This window comes from Phoxinus phoxinus (assembly GCF_949152265.1).
Source record: "Phoxinus phoxinus genome assembly, chromosome: 3".
NCBI lineage: Eukaryota > Metazoa > Chordata > Actinopteri > Cypriniformes > Leuciscidae > Phoxinus > Phoxinus phoxinus.
In genome coordinates, this window is record NC_136878.1 from 12,651,457 (window position 1) to 12,669,583 (window position 18,127).

General features: G+C 37.1%; 1 protein-coding gene across 2 annotated transcripts in view; it reads right to left on the minus strand.

The window, feature by feature from the left end:
* Positions 1 to 18,127, minus strand: part of tenm1 (teneurin transmembrane protein 1) — a 160,116-nt gene that overhangs the window by 44,363 nt on the left and 97,626 nt on the right. The window contains exons 11-20 of one of the 2 annotated variants that reach the window (XM_079607919.1): positions 17,420 to 17,620; positions 14,494 to 14,679; positions 12,344 to 12,490; positions 11,506 to 11,722; positions 8,846 to 8,965; positions 8,168 to 8,429; positions 6,927 to 7,194; positions 4,685 to 4,828; positions 3,561 to 3,810; positions 3,055 to 3,075 (exon numbers count right to left, since the gene is read on the minus strand). In XM_079607919.1, the coding sequence (XP_079464045.1) occupies positions 3,055 to 3,075; positions 3,561 to 3,810; positions 4,685 to 4,828; positions 6,927 to 7,194; positions 8,168 to 8,429; positions 8,846 to 8,965; positions 11,506 to 11,722; positions 12,344 to 12,490; positions 14,494 to 14,679; positions 17,420 to 17,620 (1,816 nt within the window). The remainder of the gene's footprint in view (positions 1 to 3,054; positions 3,076 to 3,560; positions 3,811 to 4,684; positions 4,829 to 6,926; positions 7,195 to 8,167; positions 8,430 to 8,845; positions 8,966 to 11,505; positions 11,723 to 12,343; positions 12,491 to 14,493; positions 14,680 to 17,419; positions 17,621 to 18,127) is intronic. The other variant, XM_079607920.1, reaches the window with a different exon arrangement.

The following is an 18,127-nucleotide window of genomic DNA, read 5'->3' on the forward strand; positions in this document are numbered from 1 at the left end:
AGAATGTTAACAAACAAGAGGATCATGCAGAATGGATTTCATGCATGGACAAGTATGGATTTCATAGGACGTTTCATGAGGTTTTTTCATTATACGTTTTAGATACAATGTTTTAGATACAATGTTATACACCATTTAATCATGATACTTGTCAGAAAACTATGGTAATACAAACAGTAATCGATTACAAAACCATGGTTAATTTTGCTAAGGGGCGATGAACAGTCTTTTAAAAGCGTGAGGTTACAAACACTACAGTAAACACTATATCAACACTAATGTTGGCTAGCAGGCGAGCAGAGGCAAAGCTTTGCCCTTTGGTTACATCGTAGCAACAACATAAAACTTATAATTGTACTTCTTTTTAGAAAACGCAACTACAAATAATAATAAGACATACTTAAAAGTTCTGATCCACTAACAACAGATTGTCCCGACAAAGTAAGACCTGCTCCATTTCAGGAGCTCCCATTTCAGGAGAAGCTTTTGTGCGTGGCCTGTATTGTACTCTCTGGTTCTGAAAGCTGTCCTCCAAAAAATGTGCAGCACACAGATAAACGTTGGGGTTATAATGTTAAGAAACAGTGTTTAAAATCGATTTCAACCACTCTAAGTTCATCAGCCTTAGGAAGGTCAAACAAATGAGTTTTGGAAAAGGGTGGAAAAAACAGGGTCTCTTTGACATAGCGACAACACTCTTCTCTAATGCAGCTCAACCAGGCCTTGTCCCCCTTTTTTCAGTATTCTGTGGTCTGGGATTATTTAAATGAGTAACATTGTGACTTCACAAAGCCCGGAAAAAACATGTAGTCCAAACGAGACGTTCAATGTAGTTCTTGCAAAGTGGATTCTGTTGAATAAAATATCTCCTTTTGGAGTGGACGTTGAGCTTTGTATCCTTCAGATCTTTTGTATGCTCAAACAGCAACATTTCACACTAACTAAAGTTGAAAAAGTAAAAAAAGCATAATAGGACCCCTTTAAGACTGGAATACACAACACGACTTTTGAAAAATCGGAACAAATTTTAAAACACAATAGGCATCATACACTTGCAACTTTGTAAATGGTTACAGAGGAAAACCTGGGCATCATATACTAAACGACTGAAGATCACACACTACCAGACTTTCAAAACATTACGAACTAAACAAATTCACACAGAAACAGATACCTTGTTGCTAGGAGACACATGACAAATTAAAACAATGTGTTCTACTGGAGGGAATCAAACTTTGAAGCTAAAAAAATCGTCTGTAATCATCATACACTACATGATTTTCTGTCAAATCTGTCAACTCAAATCTGCAGACTGGCTCTGACTTTTGTAAATGTCAGACTAAATCTGGGCAAAAGTCGTGTAGTGTATCCAGCCTTTACTATTGGTCACTTTCAAAAACATTCTTGAATGTTAATAGTTACTTCACAAAGCCATTTACCAAATTTACATCAATACTGAAATGGTATAAGACATTATATTTCTTTCAAAGCTGCTTTTGTTATAATAAAGGGTTAAAAAATTCAGTAGCTCAAATGCCATAGGTTCAATTCTCTGGGAATACACAGACTTCTAAAGTGAACACTTTCAAAGCAGTGAGATTCGCTTTTGATAATGGTGTCACAAATGTAAATAGTTACTTCACAAAGCAATTAACCATATTTACATCAATATTGAAATGGTAAAAGAGATTCATATTTTTTTCCAAGCTGTTTTTGTTATGATAAAGGGCAAAAGCAACCCCCCTCAAACTGTCTGTTTACTGACAGATTGATGAAATTGAAAATGTTAATACTATAAGGTTCTTTTGAGTCTTCGCGAGGTAGAATCAGACTCTGGTTTGATCAGAAGCGCTATCTCCAAAAGACGTCTGAAGGTAGGATTTCCCCCTTGCTGTGGGATGTAATACTGTGAGCAAACACACGTGCGCACGCAAAGATAAAGGATTACAGTTCGCTTGTCAGTGTTAGTCTGTGGGGCAGAGGTCTATCCCACACTCTAACTCCCTCTCTGTGGGGGGCGCCGTTTCTAAATTCACATGAAACGAGGAGGATCTAGACGATAAGCAGGAGACTGTGGTGTGACGCTGGCAGCGGTTTGCTGTGAAAAGCTGTTAGTGTTCAATCCATCGACCAGAAAAACTCCTCAGATGGATTCCTTACCACACACCGAAGATTACAAGCAACAGTAGCCACTGTGTGGCTTCATAACACACACGCCCAAACAAAAACATGTCCAGTCGCACAAATACACACACAAAAATCGACTCAGATGAATACAATTACAAACATGCAAAGATGTAATAATAAAAGATGGCCTTCATTATAAGACAATAAAAGATGATATGCTCCAAAGTAATTGAAAGGTAAACTTTAAATAAATAAACATTTAAAAAAAAATGGGGGGGGGGGGGGGGGTATAAGAAAAGGGGGGGGAAAGGGGAAAACAAGGAAAAGGCTCTAGTCATTAAAGCTCAGGATTAATGTGATGTGTTGACAGAAGATTTGTGGGAGGGACGGCCAACTTCGGTCCTGGAGGGCCATTGTTCTGCAGAGTTTAGCTCCAACCCTGAGAAAAACTCTGTATCTATCTAGTAATCCTGAAGACATTGATTAGCTTGTTTAGGTGTGTATTATTAGGGTTAGATCAAAATTCTTCAGGGCATTGGCCCTCCAGGACCTGAAGTTTTGGTGTTAATAGTATTTTTATCATTAGGCATATTTATGTTCAGAGCAGTGGTGTGCTATGACCTTGATGAGAAACAGCATTTTACAAAGTAATAAATGACTAAATATATTTACAACTTTATTTAAAGACTTTTTCATGGGACAAGACCCAATTCTGAGCATTTGATTCTGCTGACTTACTATAGGGGCTGCTGCCTCTAAATTTGTTGTTCTGCATTTGAGACTTGAGTCACTTAACCTCTAGTTCCTCCAAGGTTGATGCATGGATGAATGGAGATTCAAAATAAAAATAATGAATTCAAGCACAAGTACAGTGTATTAATGACTGAAAGACTATATAGTGATAACTGTTCTGAAAAGAAAACATACCTGTGTCTAATGTCACGATTTCTGGACGCATAACATGGAAAGAAATGTAAATAATTAAAACTGAAGTCAACATTGAGAACAGACATTTCTCAGATCATTTTTGTTTTTAATATAATCTAATCATTAAATAACTTGTATAAAACAGTTCAATTTAGATGCACTATGCAAAGCTAATTTTGTAGGTTATTTGACAAAACATTTATTAGTGTTTGATTTGATGTAATTAAATATTTCAATAGCAGGAATCTTTTAATTAATAAACAAAAATAAAATAAAAAACGGCTTACAAAATAAAAAAATATAATAAATAAATAAATATGCAATTAAATAAATAAAAACAGAATCCCTATTAGTAAAATAATCAGTAATTAAACACTTTATATTCATACATTACTAAATAAAACTATTAGTTTAAAACTATAGAGATAGCATACAACAGTTACTAATGCAATAAAAAGACAAACACTTTTGAGAAATGATTAATTTGCTGAATTAAGATGGCAGACCTGAGCTCCAAGATGGTGATGGAGAATCCGTTAGGCAGAATCCTGCGGATGTAGTTAAAATCCCCTACATACACACTTCCATCCGAGCCGCAGGCCAGAGCGATAGGGGCAAACAGTTTCTGCTCCACAGCTGGGCCGTTGCAGTTTGGGCATGGGATTGCACGGACCACCCCTGTCCCCATCACTGTGGAGATGACCAGAGGCTGCTGAGAAATAAAGACATTCTCTCCATTTCCTTTATGAAGGATACCTGCAGAAGAGAAAAGAAACAGAGAGTATTAGATTGAAGGATGAAATGTATTGGTGCTAAAAGACCCTGTAGAAACAAGCTAAAGAAACGAATGATACAAACTGCCATCTAGGGAGCTCTAAGAAACTAGAAAAATATATGAATCGGGAGGATGTTAGATGTTATGCTCTATGTTGGGGATCATTTTTGGTAAACACTGCCATGTTGCAATCTGAAGTCATGGGTTAAGCAAATTTTTCAGGGATTGACTTCTACTTAATTTTTTAAAAATCATTTTAAAACGAGTTGGAAATGTTTTACCATTTTGCTTTTATGTATAGATTCTTTGTTTTAACCCTGTCCCGGACTAAAAACATGAAAATCCATCATAAAAAAAATCTTCAAATACTTTATAAAACTATGATCATCCAAAATACAGTGAACTAAACATTTATTGGGGGAAAATTACTTTTACAGAAATTACGACTATTCCACAGAAAGATTTGTCATTTCCACACACGACACGGCTAACAATCTTGCACATAACATTTAATCAACAATTTGTGTATTTGGTTACAAATGAGACACCTGTGCTGGTGAAAAGCATAACTGAGATGAAATATAAGATGTGAACATTAAAATATTTTTTATTGCGTATCATTCCGAATGAAGCTGTAATTTTGTTATACCAAAACTGAGGAAATATATGTATTTAGGATACATAAAAAATTGCTAGAAAAGCCATAAAAAACAAAAAGAATAAAAATTTTATTTTCTTCATTTCCACCACAAAATGAATGGTGATTTGAAATTTGTGACAGGTTTAGGGGCAAAAGCGCCCATAGATAAAGAAAACACCCATGCGCATGAGTGTGTGCATGTGATAATCCCTCACCACTCTCCAGGTTGAGGATGTGGTGTTGGTTCAGTGTCCATCCGCCCAGGTTGGATGGCATCAGCTCAAAGCCCTGCAGCTGAGCAACTCTCTTCTCCCAGAGCACAACGTCCAGACACGATTCATACTCGTATCCAACAGAGACTGTCATTAATTCACACAAACACACACACACACATAAGTGCCAGACTTAGTCCATTAAATATCACCAATCATTATCAAAATCAAAAAAGAGACAACGATTACCATCATCAGAAGAAGAAAAAAATTACCTACTCACACACTTTCATAGGTAATTCTTCATTTTAAAGTGAAACTTCAGAATTTTAATGCATAAATTACCCAGTATATCCAATAATTACCATTTTACAAGATTAATTAGACTAATATGAGCTAATATATAAAATCTTGATACTATTTATCATTTAGAGAGTATTAACGGAATAACATTTACATATACCTTACTCTACATAAATGTGTCATAACATAGAATTAAAACGTTTAAAGAGCTGAACCCATCCTCAGAGTTCAACGGGTAGCTACAGTACATGTGGAACATCATGTTATATTTGGTTCAGTTACAGTTGTGTTGCCATGGTGTTACATTGAACTTAATTAGACGGGCTCTTCAAAGTAGCAACGCTTGAGCTGTGGCCAACATAAACACAGTTAAGTGGATAAATAATAATTATTAACCAATAATTACATTTGCCTGTTTGCAGGGCAGAGATCCTGAGTCATGATGATTTTTATTTTATGTCTTTCTACCTTTTAATAATATGTTACTGGCAAAACGTTACAAGCACTACACAAATTCAAAGATATATTAATGTAGCGTCCTGTAATTTGTGGTTAAAAAATATCTATTGATGATAGAAAAAAAAAAAAAAATCCGCTGTTTACACATTTGTTTATTATGACCATGAAATGTTTTCGCATAATTCTTTCTAATTACTACTTGAAAACAGAAGTTAATTTCCTCCATAATAACCAGTAATTACTAATTTTTAGCCATTATTCAGTAGGTGCATAAGTGTGCCGTAAAACTGAACGCTCTTTTCAATGAGCAAAAGATGATGAATTCAGACCCTCTGCAGTGTCTGATTGCTGTCATTGTGATGGATCTCAAAATAATGGACGGGGAGAGAGCGAGAAAGAGGGGCTATGATCATACAACAGCAGGATACAGTCATCAGTCCTGTTTGGAGTGCTAAATATGGTCCTGTTCATACACTATTTAGTTATGAAAGACAGTGGCAACTGTATTCAAGTGAGTTCCTTACATTTTCAAGGGGCCACAGCACAATTTTGAGAAGTTTGATTGATACAGTAAGTGCTGTTTGAATGGATCCGCACTCAACAACTAGTTGTCTGTCACATCATTGATATAGTCAGGACATAAGTATGTGTGCTTTGTTGGTTATTTTCTTGCTGTCAATCACTAATATTAGCTATCTGTCAATCTCAGCTTATGAAAAATGGCTATTGTGAAGTAAAATACAGTTGTCAGTCAGTTCTGTTTGGAGTCTTAGATACAGTTGTTCATACACAGTTCAATTATGAAAGAGACTAATCAGTTGCGTGCGTCTCTTGCATCTTATTAAGTACATACACTCAAGTTCCTTCATCTTTACACAACTCTAATTTGACATTTTATTTAATGTGGGATCATTTTATCTTACAATAGTTTTCAAAAGTTCAGGTAAGACTTTTATGCTCATCAATATGATTAAAAATACGGTAAAACAGCAATATTGTGAAATATTATTACAAATTTAAAATAACTTTTCTATTTTCATATATTTTCAAATCTAATCCTGTGATTGCAATGTTGGATTTTCAGCATCATTACTTCAGGCTTCAGTGTCACATTAAATAATTATAATATGCTGATTTGGTGCTCAAAAGACATTTCTTATTATTATCAATGCTGAAAACAGTTGTGCTGCTTAATATTTTGGTGTAAAACTATAAATGAATAAAAAAATCAGGATTCTTTGATAAATACTGGTAGAAAGTTCAAAAGAACAGCATTTATTTGAAATAGAAATCTTTTTGTAAAATGTGTCTTTACTGTCCATTTGATCAAATGAATGCATCCTTGCTGAAAAAATAATTAATTTAGAAGTATTTAATTTGACCTGAACATATGAATGGTAGTGTAAAACAGAATGGAAGCTTATCTTTAAAACAACAACATCAACAACAAAAACGTAGCTCTCACAGACACAGAGACCCTCACCGTGTGCCTGCACCAGCCCCGTGACCTGCTGTCCATAGATGTCGGTTTTATTCCAAGAGAAAACATATATGAGGTTTGGAGCTGCAGGAAATGATTTCAGAAGCTGCCGACCCTGGACGGCCACAGACAGATGGACTTTGGCCAAGCCCAGCGGGAGGGTGGAGTGGGTCAGAACCACCCTCAGGAGAGACCGATAGCCTGGAGTTCTGGACGAGAGGTAGCTTAACTTCAGAATTGTAGCGGGGATAACCACCTCCTCTTGGACCGCCTACAGAGAGAGAGAGAGAGACAGAAGGAGACGTGCAGCCGCAAAGAACAAGGATTTATTAGGCAGAGCGACAGTGAGAGAAATTAATTGTATTTCTATTTACTGTGTGCACTTTCCATACAGAACAAAAACCGTGCCAATGACCGTAATGCTGCCAAATAAATGTCCCATAAACACAGGTTGCAGTTCTTACAGCCTACAGACACACACAAGCTCTGTTCCAAAACTGAGTGAGCTGTCTCGCTGTCTCCTGCCTACATAGACTACTGCCCTCCAAAACAGCATCTTAACCAATATGAAATCTCATGAGGGACTGATTTGAAACGCTCCACATAAGCAGAAGGGCCGGAAGAAAATGACAAAAATCCCTTAATTTCCCTTGATATTGCAATCACGATTATTAATAATAGAAGAATAAAAATACTTGTTTTGTGTGGCCGACTGAATGTTATGTTGTTTCTGTGGGCTACACATCAACATTTAGCTGAGAAATGTGTTCCTGAATTTTTGCTGTTTTATTTATCAGTCAACTTCAGAGAATGTGTTAACTTCAAACGTTGAGTATACACTCAAAGTGAGTAATGCATCAATATTAGAACGTTCTCATTACATTATTATCAACAAACGTGTCAAGTTTACACAGTTTCACGTAATGAGATGTGAACTCTTGCGAATGCTTACTTTATAATTTAAAAAAATGTCTACACTGCAGAAATCTCTTTTTTTACACTGTGTATATGCCTTGTTGATTATAATGGGAACATTCTTCTTTTTCTAGCACCACCAGGTTGCAGTGAATATCAGGTATTACACCCTCTATACTGCAAGCGAGCAGTTTCGTGTGTCATATAAATAGCACCGAGGCATACAAGAGACCTGAGCTACATTCAAGTTGATTCCAGGATAGTCTGATGTTAATGTGTGACATAATATAATGCATTTAGTGTTTTGTCAGAGCAAGCTTGTCTTATACCTGTAGCTCAGGTACGACAGTTCCTCTGTCCTCACAGTCGGCGGCGAATCGTGGGAGGGGGGCGGAGAGAACAACGGCGTGTGGACTGATCAGGTTTTTCAGGTCACAGACAGGTGGTTTGGATTCAGCTCTTTCCATAAAAACTCGGTCCAGGACCATGAACTGGTTCCAAGGAAGCCAGACAGAACGAATCTGGGACAAGAATGGAGCTCGCTGGAAAAATAGAGTAACAGAGATTCCGCCCACTGCCAGAAGATCAAAGCTAGCGGGAAAAACAAAAATACAAACATACATAAAAAAAGGTTCCATACAGTAAATATGAAAGATTGTGTGTGTATGTATCCAGGACGTATACTGTATGCTATATATATATATATATATATATATATATATATATATATTACATGTTGGGCTTTATATGCTATATATCATTTATATTTTAAATTTTGGGGTCAATAAAATTTGCTGTATTTATGTGATTAAAAATACAGTAAAAACAACAATATTGTGAAATATTACAATATAAAACAACTGTTAGGAATTTTTATATATTTTTGAATGTAAAAGCTGATTTATTACCAATGTTGACAATATGGCTGTGCTCTTGTTTCTCTAGCACATAAGGTCGATTATGTATTATATGTCTTTATTTACAAAGTGTATAAGAGTGTGTTTTACCTGCCGTCCTGTCGGCTCAGTGTGTATCCATATTCAGGGTTATGCTGAAACGTGACATTCACACCAACGAGAGGAGTTCCATCAGAGGCCAAAACCTGACCTCGAATTACACACACTCGACTGCAGAGAAAGAGAGAGAGAGAGAGAGAGAGAGAGAGAGAGAGGGAGGAAGAGAGAGAGAGACAGAGGGGAAGAGAGAGAGAGAGAGAGAGAGAGAGACAGAGGGGAAGAGAGAGAGAGAGAGAGAGAGAGAGAGAGAGAGAGAGAGAGAGAGAGAGAGAGAGAGAGAGAGAGAGAGAGAGAGAGAGAGAGAGAGAGAGAGAGAGAGAGAGAGATCTGTCAGAAGAGATCGAAACTGAGAGAGGAGCACTCTCTTTTCAGTAATCAGAGAAAAATACAATAGATGCTTCAATCGATTCTAAACTTCCTCAAACTAGACGATGACAGCAAAAATCATTTTGGGAGATTATTTTTGGGGTGAGTCACACTGCTCATAGCAGCTAGCTGTTATTGTATGAGTATATGAAAGCCAGAGGAGAAGTTACTGCGAAATGCTTGAACACATTCATCTGTGTAAGGACATATTTATGGTCTTTGCATAACCAGTTTTTGGATATTTTAAGGTTCGTTATTGCATTTCATGTAACTGTTTATTTGTTTCAAACACATGGAGTCCCCCTCTGTCCACTCGCAATAGCCTTCAGGGGTGTCCCCCATACTACAGGTAGGTCCCCTTGGGATCACCTTTGGGCGCAAAGGGATGATCAATCCCCAACGTACTATTTCATTAGTTACAGAAATAGAGCAAAAACAGTAAGGATTTCTGAAAACAATTTTAACAGTACTGTCTGTATTAAGCAGAATTTACATTGTCGAGACAACACGGACACTAACATTAAACACTAAGGGCCCTATTTTAACGATCTGAAGCGCAAGTATCAAACGCGAAACGCAAGTAACTTTGTGGGAGGATCCCGGTCGCTGTTGCTATTATACCGGCGGGATAAATTACTCTTGCGCCCGGCACAAATCTAAAAGGGGTTGGTCTGAAGTAGCTTCAGGTGTGGTTTGGGCGTAACGTGAAATAAACCAATCAGAGCGTCTTCTCACATTCCCTTTAAGAGCAGGCGTGCTTGTTCCATGGCGGATTGCTATTATAACGGCGGGTTTGCAAGGCGCACACCAGGAGCGGTTCACAGCCGAGGAGACCGACGTTCTCGTCAGGGCCATAAAAGACAGAGAAGTGACATTGTATGTGGATGGGAGAAACCCATCCAAATTAGCTTCGGTTAAACAAGCGTATAATAATTTGGGGAAATGTGTAAGCTAGATTTATGCCTATTTTTTTCATATCTTCATGGACACAACAAATATTTCCCTCGTATATGTTTCCTTGTAATAATGTATGATTAGCAAAAATGAAAACTGCTGCGTCTGTTTGGATTAGAGAATCAAAGTGTTGTTCACACGCTACATAATGGCCAAGCACGTGCCCTTAAAATAGTATATGACTAACGCGCAACGCGCCTGTCTTTAGACTAGGTTTTTCTTGGTCAGTGGCGGAATTGTTTTGTCAAACTGCAAAATAGCACCAGGGAACGTTTTCACCGGAACACGCCTCCTCTTTTCGCTGAACAGCCCCCGCGAGCACAAGTTCATTCCCTAATTTACCGACGTGCGTCTGTGGAAAAGTCCGCTGTGCGTCGGGTGCAAAGTAGGAATGATACATGCGTCGGTGTACAAAGTCAATTGCGCTGGGTGCAAGAGAGGGCCCTAACTGTGACTATGTAGTTATGTAAATATAAAAATTTAAATGTGAAGTATGTAAAAACCCAGTATTTTGTTCATTGACTACTATTAGTAAGCCATTCATGGGTTTATCTCCTAAAAAAGTGTAAACACTTTGTAATTGAAACTTTACAAAATAATTTAGACTGTTTTTAACAAGCCTTCAGCGATCTCCATTGCGATATTTTGCTCAAATTAAAGTATAATACAACCAGTCTGTGTTCCTTCACATGGCTGCTTGTGCTGTTTTGCTGTGACTAAGTCTGTGATCTAACCTTCTCAGTGATGAACTGTAATGTAACTGTGTGAAAGAGGATCCAAATTTGATATGAAAAATACATCTCTCATTTAGCATTACCTTCAAGTTATGATCGTACTACCAAAATTACTTTGAAGAATTACAGTCCATGACCTCTTTCTCCCAAGTGACTCCAGATACTCTGACCTTGTTTTTCTCCCCGCTTTTCCAGCCAAAACATTGCCAACATTAGCACGCAACGGCATGCTTGGGTCTGTGCGGTCTCATTTCAATTTCGCATGTGAATGAGGATGTCAGAGGGGATGCGGGCTGGTGGCTTAAACGGCCAGTCAATGCTGTCAGTCGTGACCAAAGTCTAAGCTAAGATGTCTATAGCACACTGAAAAAAAATGACAGTTGATGTCCCACATCCTGCCTTTGCTGGGATCGCACAACAATCATAAAAAAACGGATAGGAAAATGATGTCCATGTAAATACGGTCACAATCATACCAACAAAAGTATCTGGGAGAGGTCATGATCAAGTTCTGTTTTACCTGTGATAATATTATGTGTGCGGGTGTGTGTTGGGTAAGTGTATTTTAACTAATATTTGACAGTGTGTGTTTATCACCTGCTGTCAAATGGCAGGTCTCCTGGCAGTATGTGTGTGCTGTCCCGTCCAATGAGAAATCGCACACGATCGAAGAACTGACGTGAAGGGCGTGTCTGGAAAGGGGCGTGGCTCTGCTGAATGATGTCACGTGGGTCAGGCGAGCCTTGGCACAGCTGGGCACTCACACACACCTGCTGACTACAACAGTCTGGGTCGACACAGTCCACGAGACCATCTGAAACACACATACACACTTTACATGCGGAGACATGTAGCCTTGATGCAGCTTGCCCTTGCTCTGCGTGTGTCTGCGTGCGCGTGATCTCATTTGTCAGCTCCATTAAAGGGGATCTGTGTTTTTAACCTCCCACAGGAGAAAGTCTCAGAGAGAATAACCCAGAAACCTCTCCCTCTCACAAACACACACACTGAATATTTACTTAGATACATTAAAGAGGACATATTATAGACTTCTGTTGTTTTTATATAAAGCTAATGGTTAACGACTACATTAACCATTAAGAATACATTAAGAATATCTCTAAATGGATGTTTTGTCAGATTTAGATTTCTAAAGAGAATTCAGTTTTTTTACCCAAAAGCTAACTTATACACATAATCTGAGACATAAGCGAAACAGCATTTATCTTAAATAAAAATATTTTGTTTCCTTATATATGTGTAAAAATTTCACTTTTTATCAATATAATGTATACTTTTTTTTTTTAAGTTTTGAACAGTAGTGTAACTAATCACGCTTAGAAAAATACCTTTGTGAGAATGTATCTGTCAACCTAAAGCATAATTCATCCTCTCTATGTCATCCACAAAGCTCATGTCCTATAGGGGTCTTTACCGCTGTCATTATCTTTACTGTCGTTGCACTCGGTTTCCATGACGACGTTACAGCCCGGGCCACTCCATCCCGACTGGCACACACAATGCCAACCGCTCTGCTCCAGCGTACAGCGTCCATTACCGTTACACAACCCAGGACATGCATCTAAGAGAGACAGATCACCTATAACAATGATATTCTTTCTTCAAAGATTGTTCATAAAAGACATCACAAAGTCATCTATTCATTTCTTCCTTCAGTCATCACACATATAATACTTACCTTTATCAAACAGATCCAGGTAATGTGCTGCTGAAAGAGTTACAAAATGAAAGACGGAGAGAACAAAGAGGAGAAATTACATTTGAGACATTCTTCAGAGAAGCTCTGTGTGCACGTGTATGTGCATTTTTTTTAAGTGTCCCTATCGCTTGCTGCCTTAAGCGTATATATGTCCCCTGAGTTTCACAGACTGTTCTCATCATGAGCACCACAATTAAAGGAACTGTGGGTTGGAGGAGGGAAAAAGAAGGAAAAAGAGGAAGAGTGAGAGACAGACAGGCAGAAAGAAAGAGAGAGACTGTTTAGTTTATACATCATCTACAAGGCAAAAACATGCTCCATGTTGGTTCAGCGTCAGTTGATTTACATGTTTTATAAAAAATGCATGACGCTTGTCAAATAATCGGTTAAAATGGCAAATAATCATCAAGATATGATATTTAAAAAGTGTCTGGAGCATGATTCCAAAAGATTGCCAGTCAGAATGAAAATTGTTTTTTATGCTAACATGTTAGTCAAATATGACACCCAGCTGTCAAAGGGTTGGCGAAATGTCAGGGAAATATCAAGACTGAAAAGAGATGTTAAAAAAAGGGTGTTAAGGCCTAAGAACGGCCTAAGAACGGGGGGGGGGGGGGGGGGGGGGGGGGGGTCAGTTGTAATCAATTACAACTGATTTCACATACAACTTTACTACTTCTAATTCTTGTATAATGATTATACATGCAGTTTCTATGACCTCATTTTAAATGAGAGCCTACATGGGACATTTTATTATTTATAATGTATTATTATTTATATACTATCATTTTAGAAAAAAATATATAAATACATTATATATATAAATGTATTTATTATGTATTGCAGGATTATTAAAGTGAATAGCAAAAAAGCTAAAAACGTTAAACATAAAAAAAGAATATGTATATATATATATATATATATATATATATATATATATATATATATTAGGGCTGTAACGATTAATCGCGATTAATCGAGATTAATCGAAATCCAAAATAAAAGTTTGTGTTTACATAATATATGTGTGTGTATTGTGTATAATTATATTGTATATATAAATACACACACATGCATGTATATATTTGAGAAATATTTGCATTCATATACTGCATATATATTTTTATATGATTTATATTATATATAAATAGAACTATTTTATATATAAATAACACATTTTTATTAAATATATACATGCATGTGTGTGTATTTATATATACAAAATAATTATACACAATACACACACATTTATTATGTAAACACAAACTTTTATTTTGGATTTCGATTAATCGCGATTAATCGTTACAGCCCTAATATATATGTATGTATGTAACAAGGGATCAGAAAGAGGTTTGAAAGTTTTTAAAGAAATCTTATGCTCAACAAAGCTGCATTTTTGACCAAAATACAGTTAAAATCTAATCGCAGCAGTTACTTTATTTAATACAAACAAAATAACGAAAACGCAGGAGAACGGGATAAATGTTACACAACAAACATAACATAGACAAGAAAAGACAAAAAAGAGGCAAAACTTTAACAACAAATGAACAGACAAAGGACACAAGAACTAACACAGGTAAAACAGAAAGCCCCTGTGACAAATATTGAGAAATATTATGACAAATTTAAAATAACTATTTTATATTATAAATATATTTTAAAATGTACAGTATAGAAAGTGAAATATCTTTACTGTCACTTTTTATCAGTTTATTGCATCCTGTATTATTGCTGTATATAAGAATTAATTTCTTATAAAAAATAAAAAATGATCTTACTGATTCCAAACTTTTGAACAGTATTATGTATAATATTTTCTAATAATGTGATATAATATATTACAAACAGTCTTTTAGACATACCAATAGTGCAGTGCTCTCCCTCCCAACCAGGCTGACAGACACACTGTCCGTCCCTGCACTCTCCATGCTCTTCACAGGTTGGATGGCATGCCTGTTTGTCACAAGTGGTCCCTTCCCACCCCTCCTCACATTGGCAACGTCCAGAAACACACACACTATGGGTGCTGCAGGGAACGGGGCAAACCTCTGAAATGAGTCACAAAGCGACAGAGAGAAAATACATTTGTTACCATTCATTATCATCGACTAAGTTTTTGTTCACGCTGCATCTTCTTCATCACAGGGGTCTTGGATTTTATAGACACCTATTGGAAGCGTGAATTACCATGTTTACCAACTCTTGCCGCTTCACTTCAAAGCTGTTTCTCTTTTGTTTGGTGTCTTTCCTCCATTTCATTCTAAACATAGAGTATATGGACATTCTTGAATTCAATCCCAATGATTTTCTGTGTTGTTGGAGGTTCATGCTGGTACACAGCTGACTGCTGCACTGTACCATGACTGGAAAGCTGAGAGCCCTCTTCCTGCTGTGCTTGTGTCTTGTGTGGTCATGTGTTCACACTCTGCACTTGACGTCCCAGCGTTTTGATCGGTGGCATGGCTGCTGCCGGTCGTCACGGTTTGTTTCATCGCTCCAGTGGGGATTGCTTGTTTGGACATTTTTTCCACTCATTCTGTTTGGACTGTCCGGTGCATTTCAAACAAGCTGAGCACGCCTTGAACACAGGCTGAAAGTACTATATACAGTAAACTTTTCTTTATTATTGTTGTGTTATGTCAGCATGGCGGTGCTCATAAGGGGGTGACCCACTCCGTGTAGAGTGTAGAGAATTTTGATCCAACCCTAATCAAACACACCTGAACAAACTAATAAATGTCTTCAGGGTTATTAGAAAGCTACAGGCAGGTGAGTATTTTATCATTATGAGCTAAACTGTGTAGAGTAAAACAGGTTTTTTTTGCATATTTGGTACTACTTTTTTAATTAGTGAACACATGTATTCAGTGCACCTTCAGTTGTGAAGAACGAGTGAAAAGAGAGGAGAAATTCACACACATCATCTCCTTCTACAGTCTGCTTTATCACACCAGCCTAAACTGTCCAAAAGTTCCTGTGGTCCTGAATTCAAGACCACAGTTTTATAACAAAAACAATTTCCCTGAACCCGTTATATATCTCTGCTCTCTGGCCCTCAGACAGAATAGCTTTGTCTTCACGCGTACTTACAGGATTCGTGACGGGTCAAACAGAGATGACAGTTTTTCATATCTTAAAAGTCACTTAAAATCAGCTGCCAAATCTCTCCTCTGTAACTGCAGCACTGAGTGTTCAGTTTGGACAGCCTCTCCTCTGTCTTTCTCACTTCTACGTGCCTTACCATTCAAAACAAATTATCCTTGCTGTTCTATAAAGCACATCGGATGAGAGTTCTTCCTCTCAATCACACGCGAGATATAAATGTCTGGCAATGACAGGAAGGGCATTAAACCGGAATGTTTATTAATACACACATTATCAATTTTACTGCTCTGCCGTGAAAACGGGCAGTTTCATGCTGTAATATTCATGCATTTTGATAAATATTGCATTTTGATAATATAATATTTAAGAAATGCTTTCATATTCTAGCCAGTGGCCAAAAGGCACTGAGTTACAAAATCCTGCCAATCTTCCAGAAAAGCAATTTCTCTGCAATAAAACAGTGTTCTTATTTAAATATCATGATTGTTAACCAGGAAATGATGAAACTGGTGGCATGTCCATGAATAGGGTACAAAGTAGGACCTGGAATTCTTTTAACAGGAAGTTCTTCACTATCAACAAATAGTACGGTGAAAGGAGGTGTTTAACCTTCAAAACATTGATAGACAACCTCAGGAGAGGTCAGACTAAATATTACAAAACATTTTTTATTTTCTATAAATTTTATGTGAGGTTTCCAATTTGTGCAACCTTGTAATGATCATTTATGATGTTTAATACATCCAACTTAAATAAAAAAGTAAAAATAAATAAATAAATAAAAATGCCAGAATGAGTAGCAGCTTGGTAAAAAAAGATATTATCACTAAGTTATGGCTAGATAGTTTAGGACTAAATGTTAGTCTGTAGTTATTTTAAAAAACTGTGTACCATAAATTAAAGGAAAATATTTATTTTAACATCTTTTTTTAACATTGACTGAGAAAGTGAGGATATTATTTAGTTGTCCTCTTGTCCCACCTGTAGAAAGAGATACATTGTGACAAATTATGTCACAATTTTGACGTTGTATGATTTCAGTTATAGGGTACTATAGCAAAAAAAACCTTGGGAGGTGAGATGGGCAAAATTCTTCACATTATATGCGTTTACAACTGGCTACTTCTTCATGCTAGGTTAATTTTATATTAGATAATACTGTACTTCACCTGATATATGCAATAGTTCTCACAACCGAAAAATATGGAATTTGGGCCGCTAAAGCTTTTAAAATAGTAATGTGATACCAAAGTGTACCGTATTTATGGACAGTGCCTGGTATATATCATGCATTTAACTGCAATCCTCTCCCTCCATCTGTAAAACACAAGGAAATTCTACAGTCCAGCAGGTTATTTTACGAGATGCACAATCAATCGGACAATAAGAATGACTCTGTTTTCTCTCTATTAAAGAAAGTACATTCCCCTTTTACAATATATATCACATTACAATTAAGAGCCGATCCATACTCCTGCACATAGTGCCCTGCTTTACTCTGTCAGACCAGAGCGGAACTGGATTTGGAGTTCAATAGTAACTGAATCAAACTAAAATCAAAAACTTCTGAGTGAGAGACGCGTGACCAAATGATGAAAAAGCACTTTCAAGGCTGGAAATACAAATGATAAGATGGAGAAAGCCTTTGTACACATTTGTATTTGTGCATCGATTGTAACTCACCCATGGTGCAGTCGTCGCCACTCCAGCCCGGCTCACACACACACCCCCCTGTCTGTGCTTGGTACGTTCCATGACCTGAACATTGCTCTTTACAGGCAGGAAGTGCCGTCTCACAGCTCTCACCTCCCCAGCCTGCAGAACATACACACTCACCGCGCACACACACACCCCGACCTGAGCACAAGGGATCCACGCAATCGACTGTAGACACGCAACCAAACACACAGAAATAGGAGATTTAGTACCCATGAACATATAATTACAGGTGCATGTAGGATGTATGTGCGTATAAAGCCATATTCAGACTGAGTTTTTCTTCACACAATTCGGGTAGAAATTGAGGTGCAAATTACCTCTGAGACATCTAATCCCATCCAGATAGGAAAGCGTGATTGCAGTATTTTACTGTTTTCGCAACACATCTCCTCATTTATTTTGACCTGTGTCAAACACCATAATTACAGCTGAAATTCATGTGCTGTCTAGTGCATTTTCATTATAGATTTGGAAAATTAATTGTAGGTAAAACAAGATTTGAGTTTAGCATACCAGTTGTAATGGTAAGTGAGACAGCTAAGCTGATAATTGTTGTCATGTTAATAACATGGCCAATAATAGTTAAAATTCCATCATGTTTTGTCCAAATAAATTAAAAATACAACACTAAAAATCAATCATTTTAAATGCTACCGTGTATTTAGGGATCAA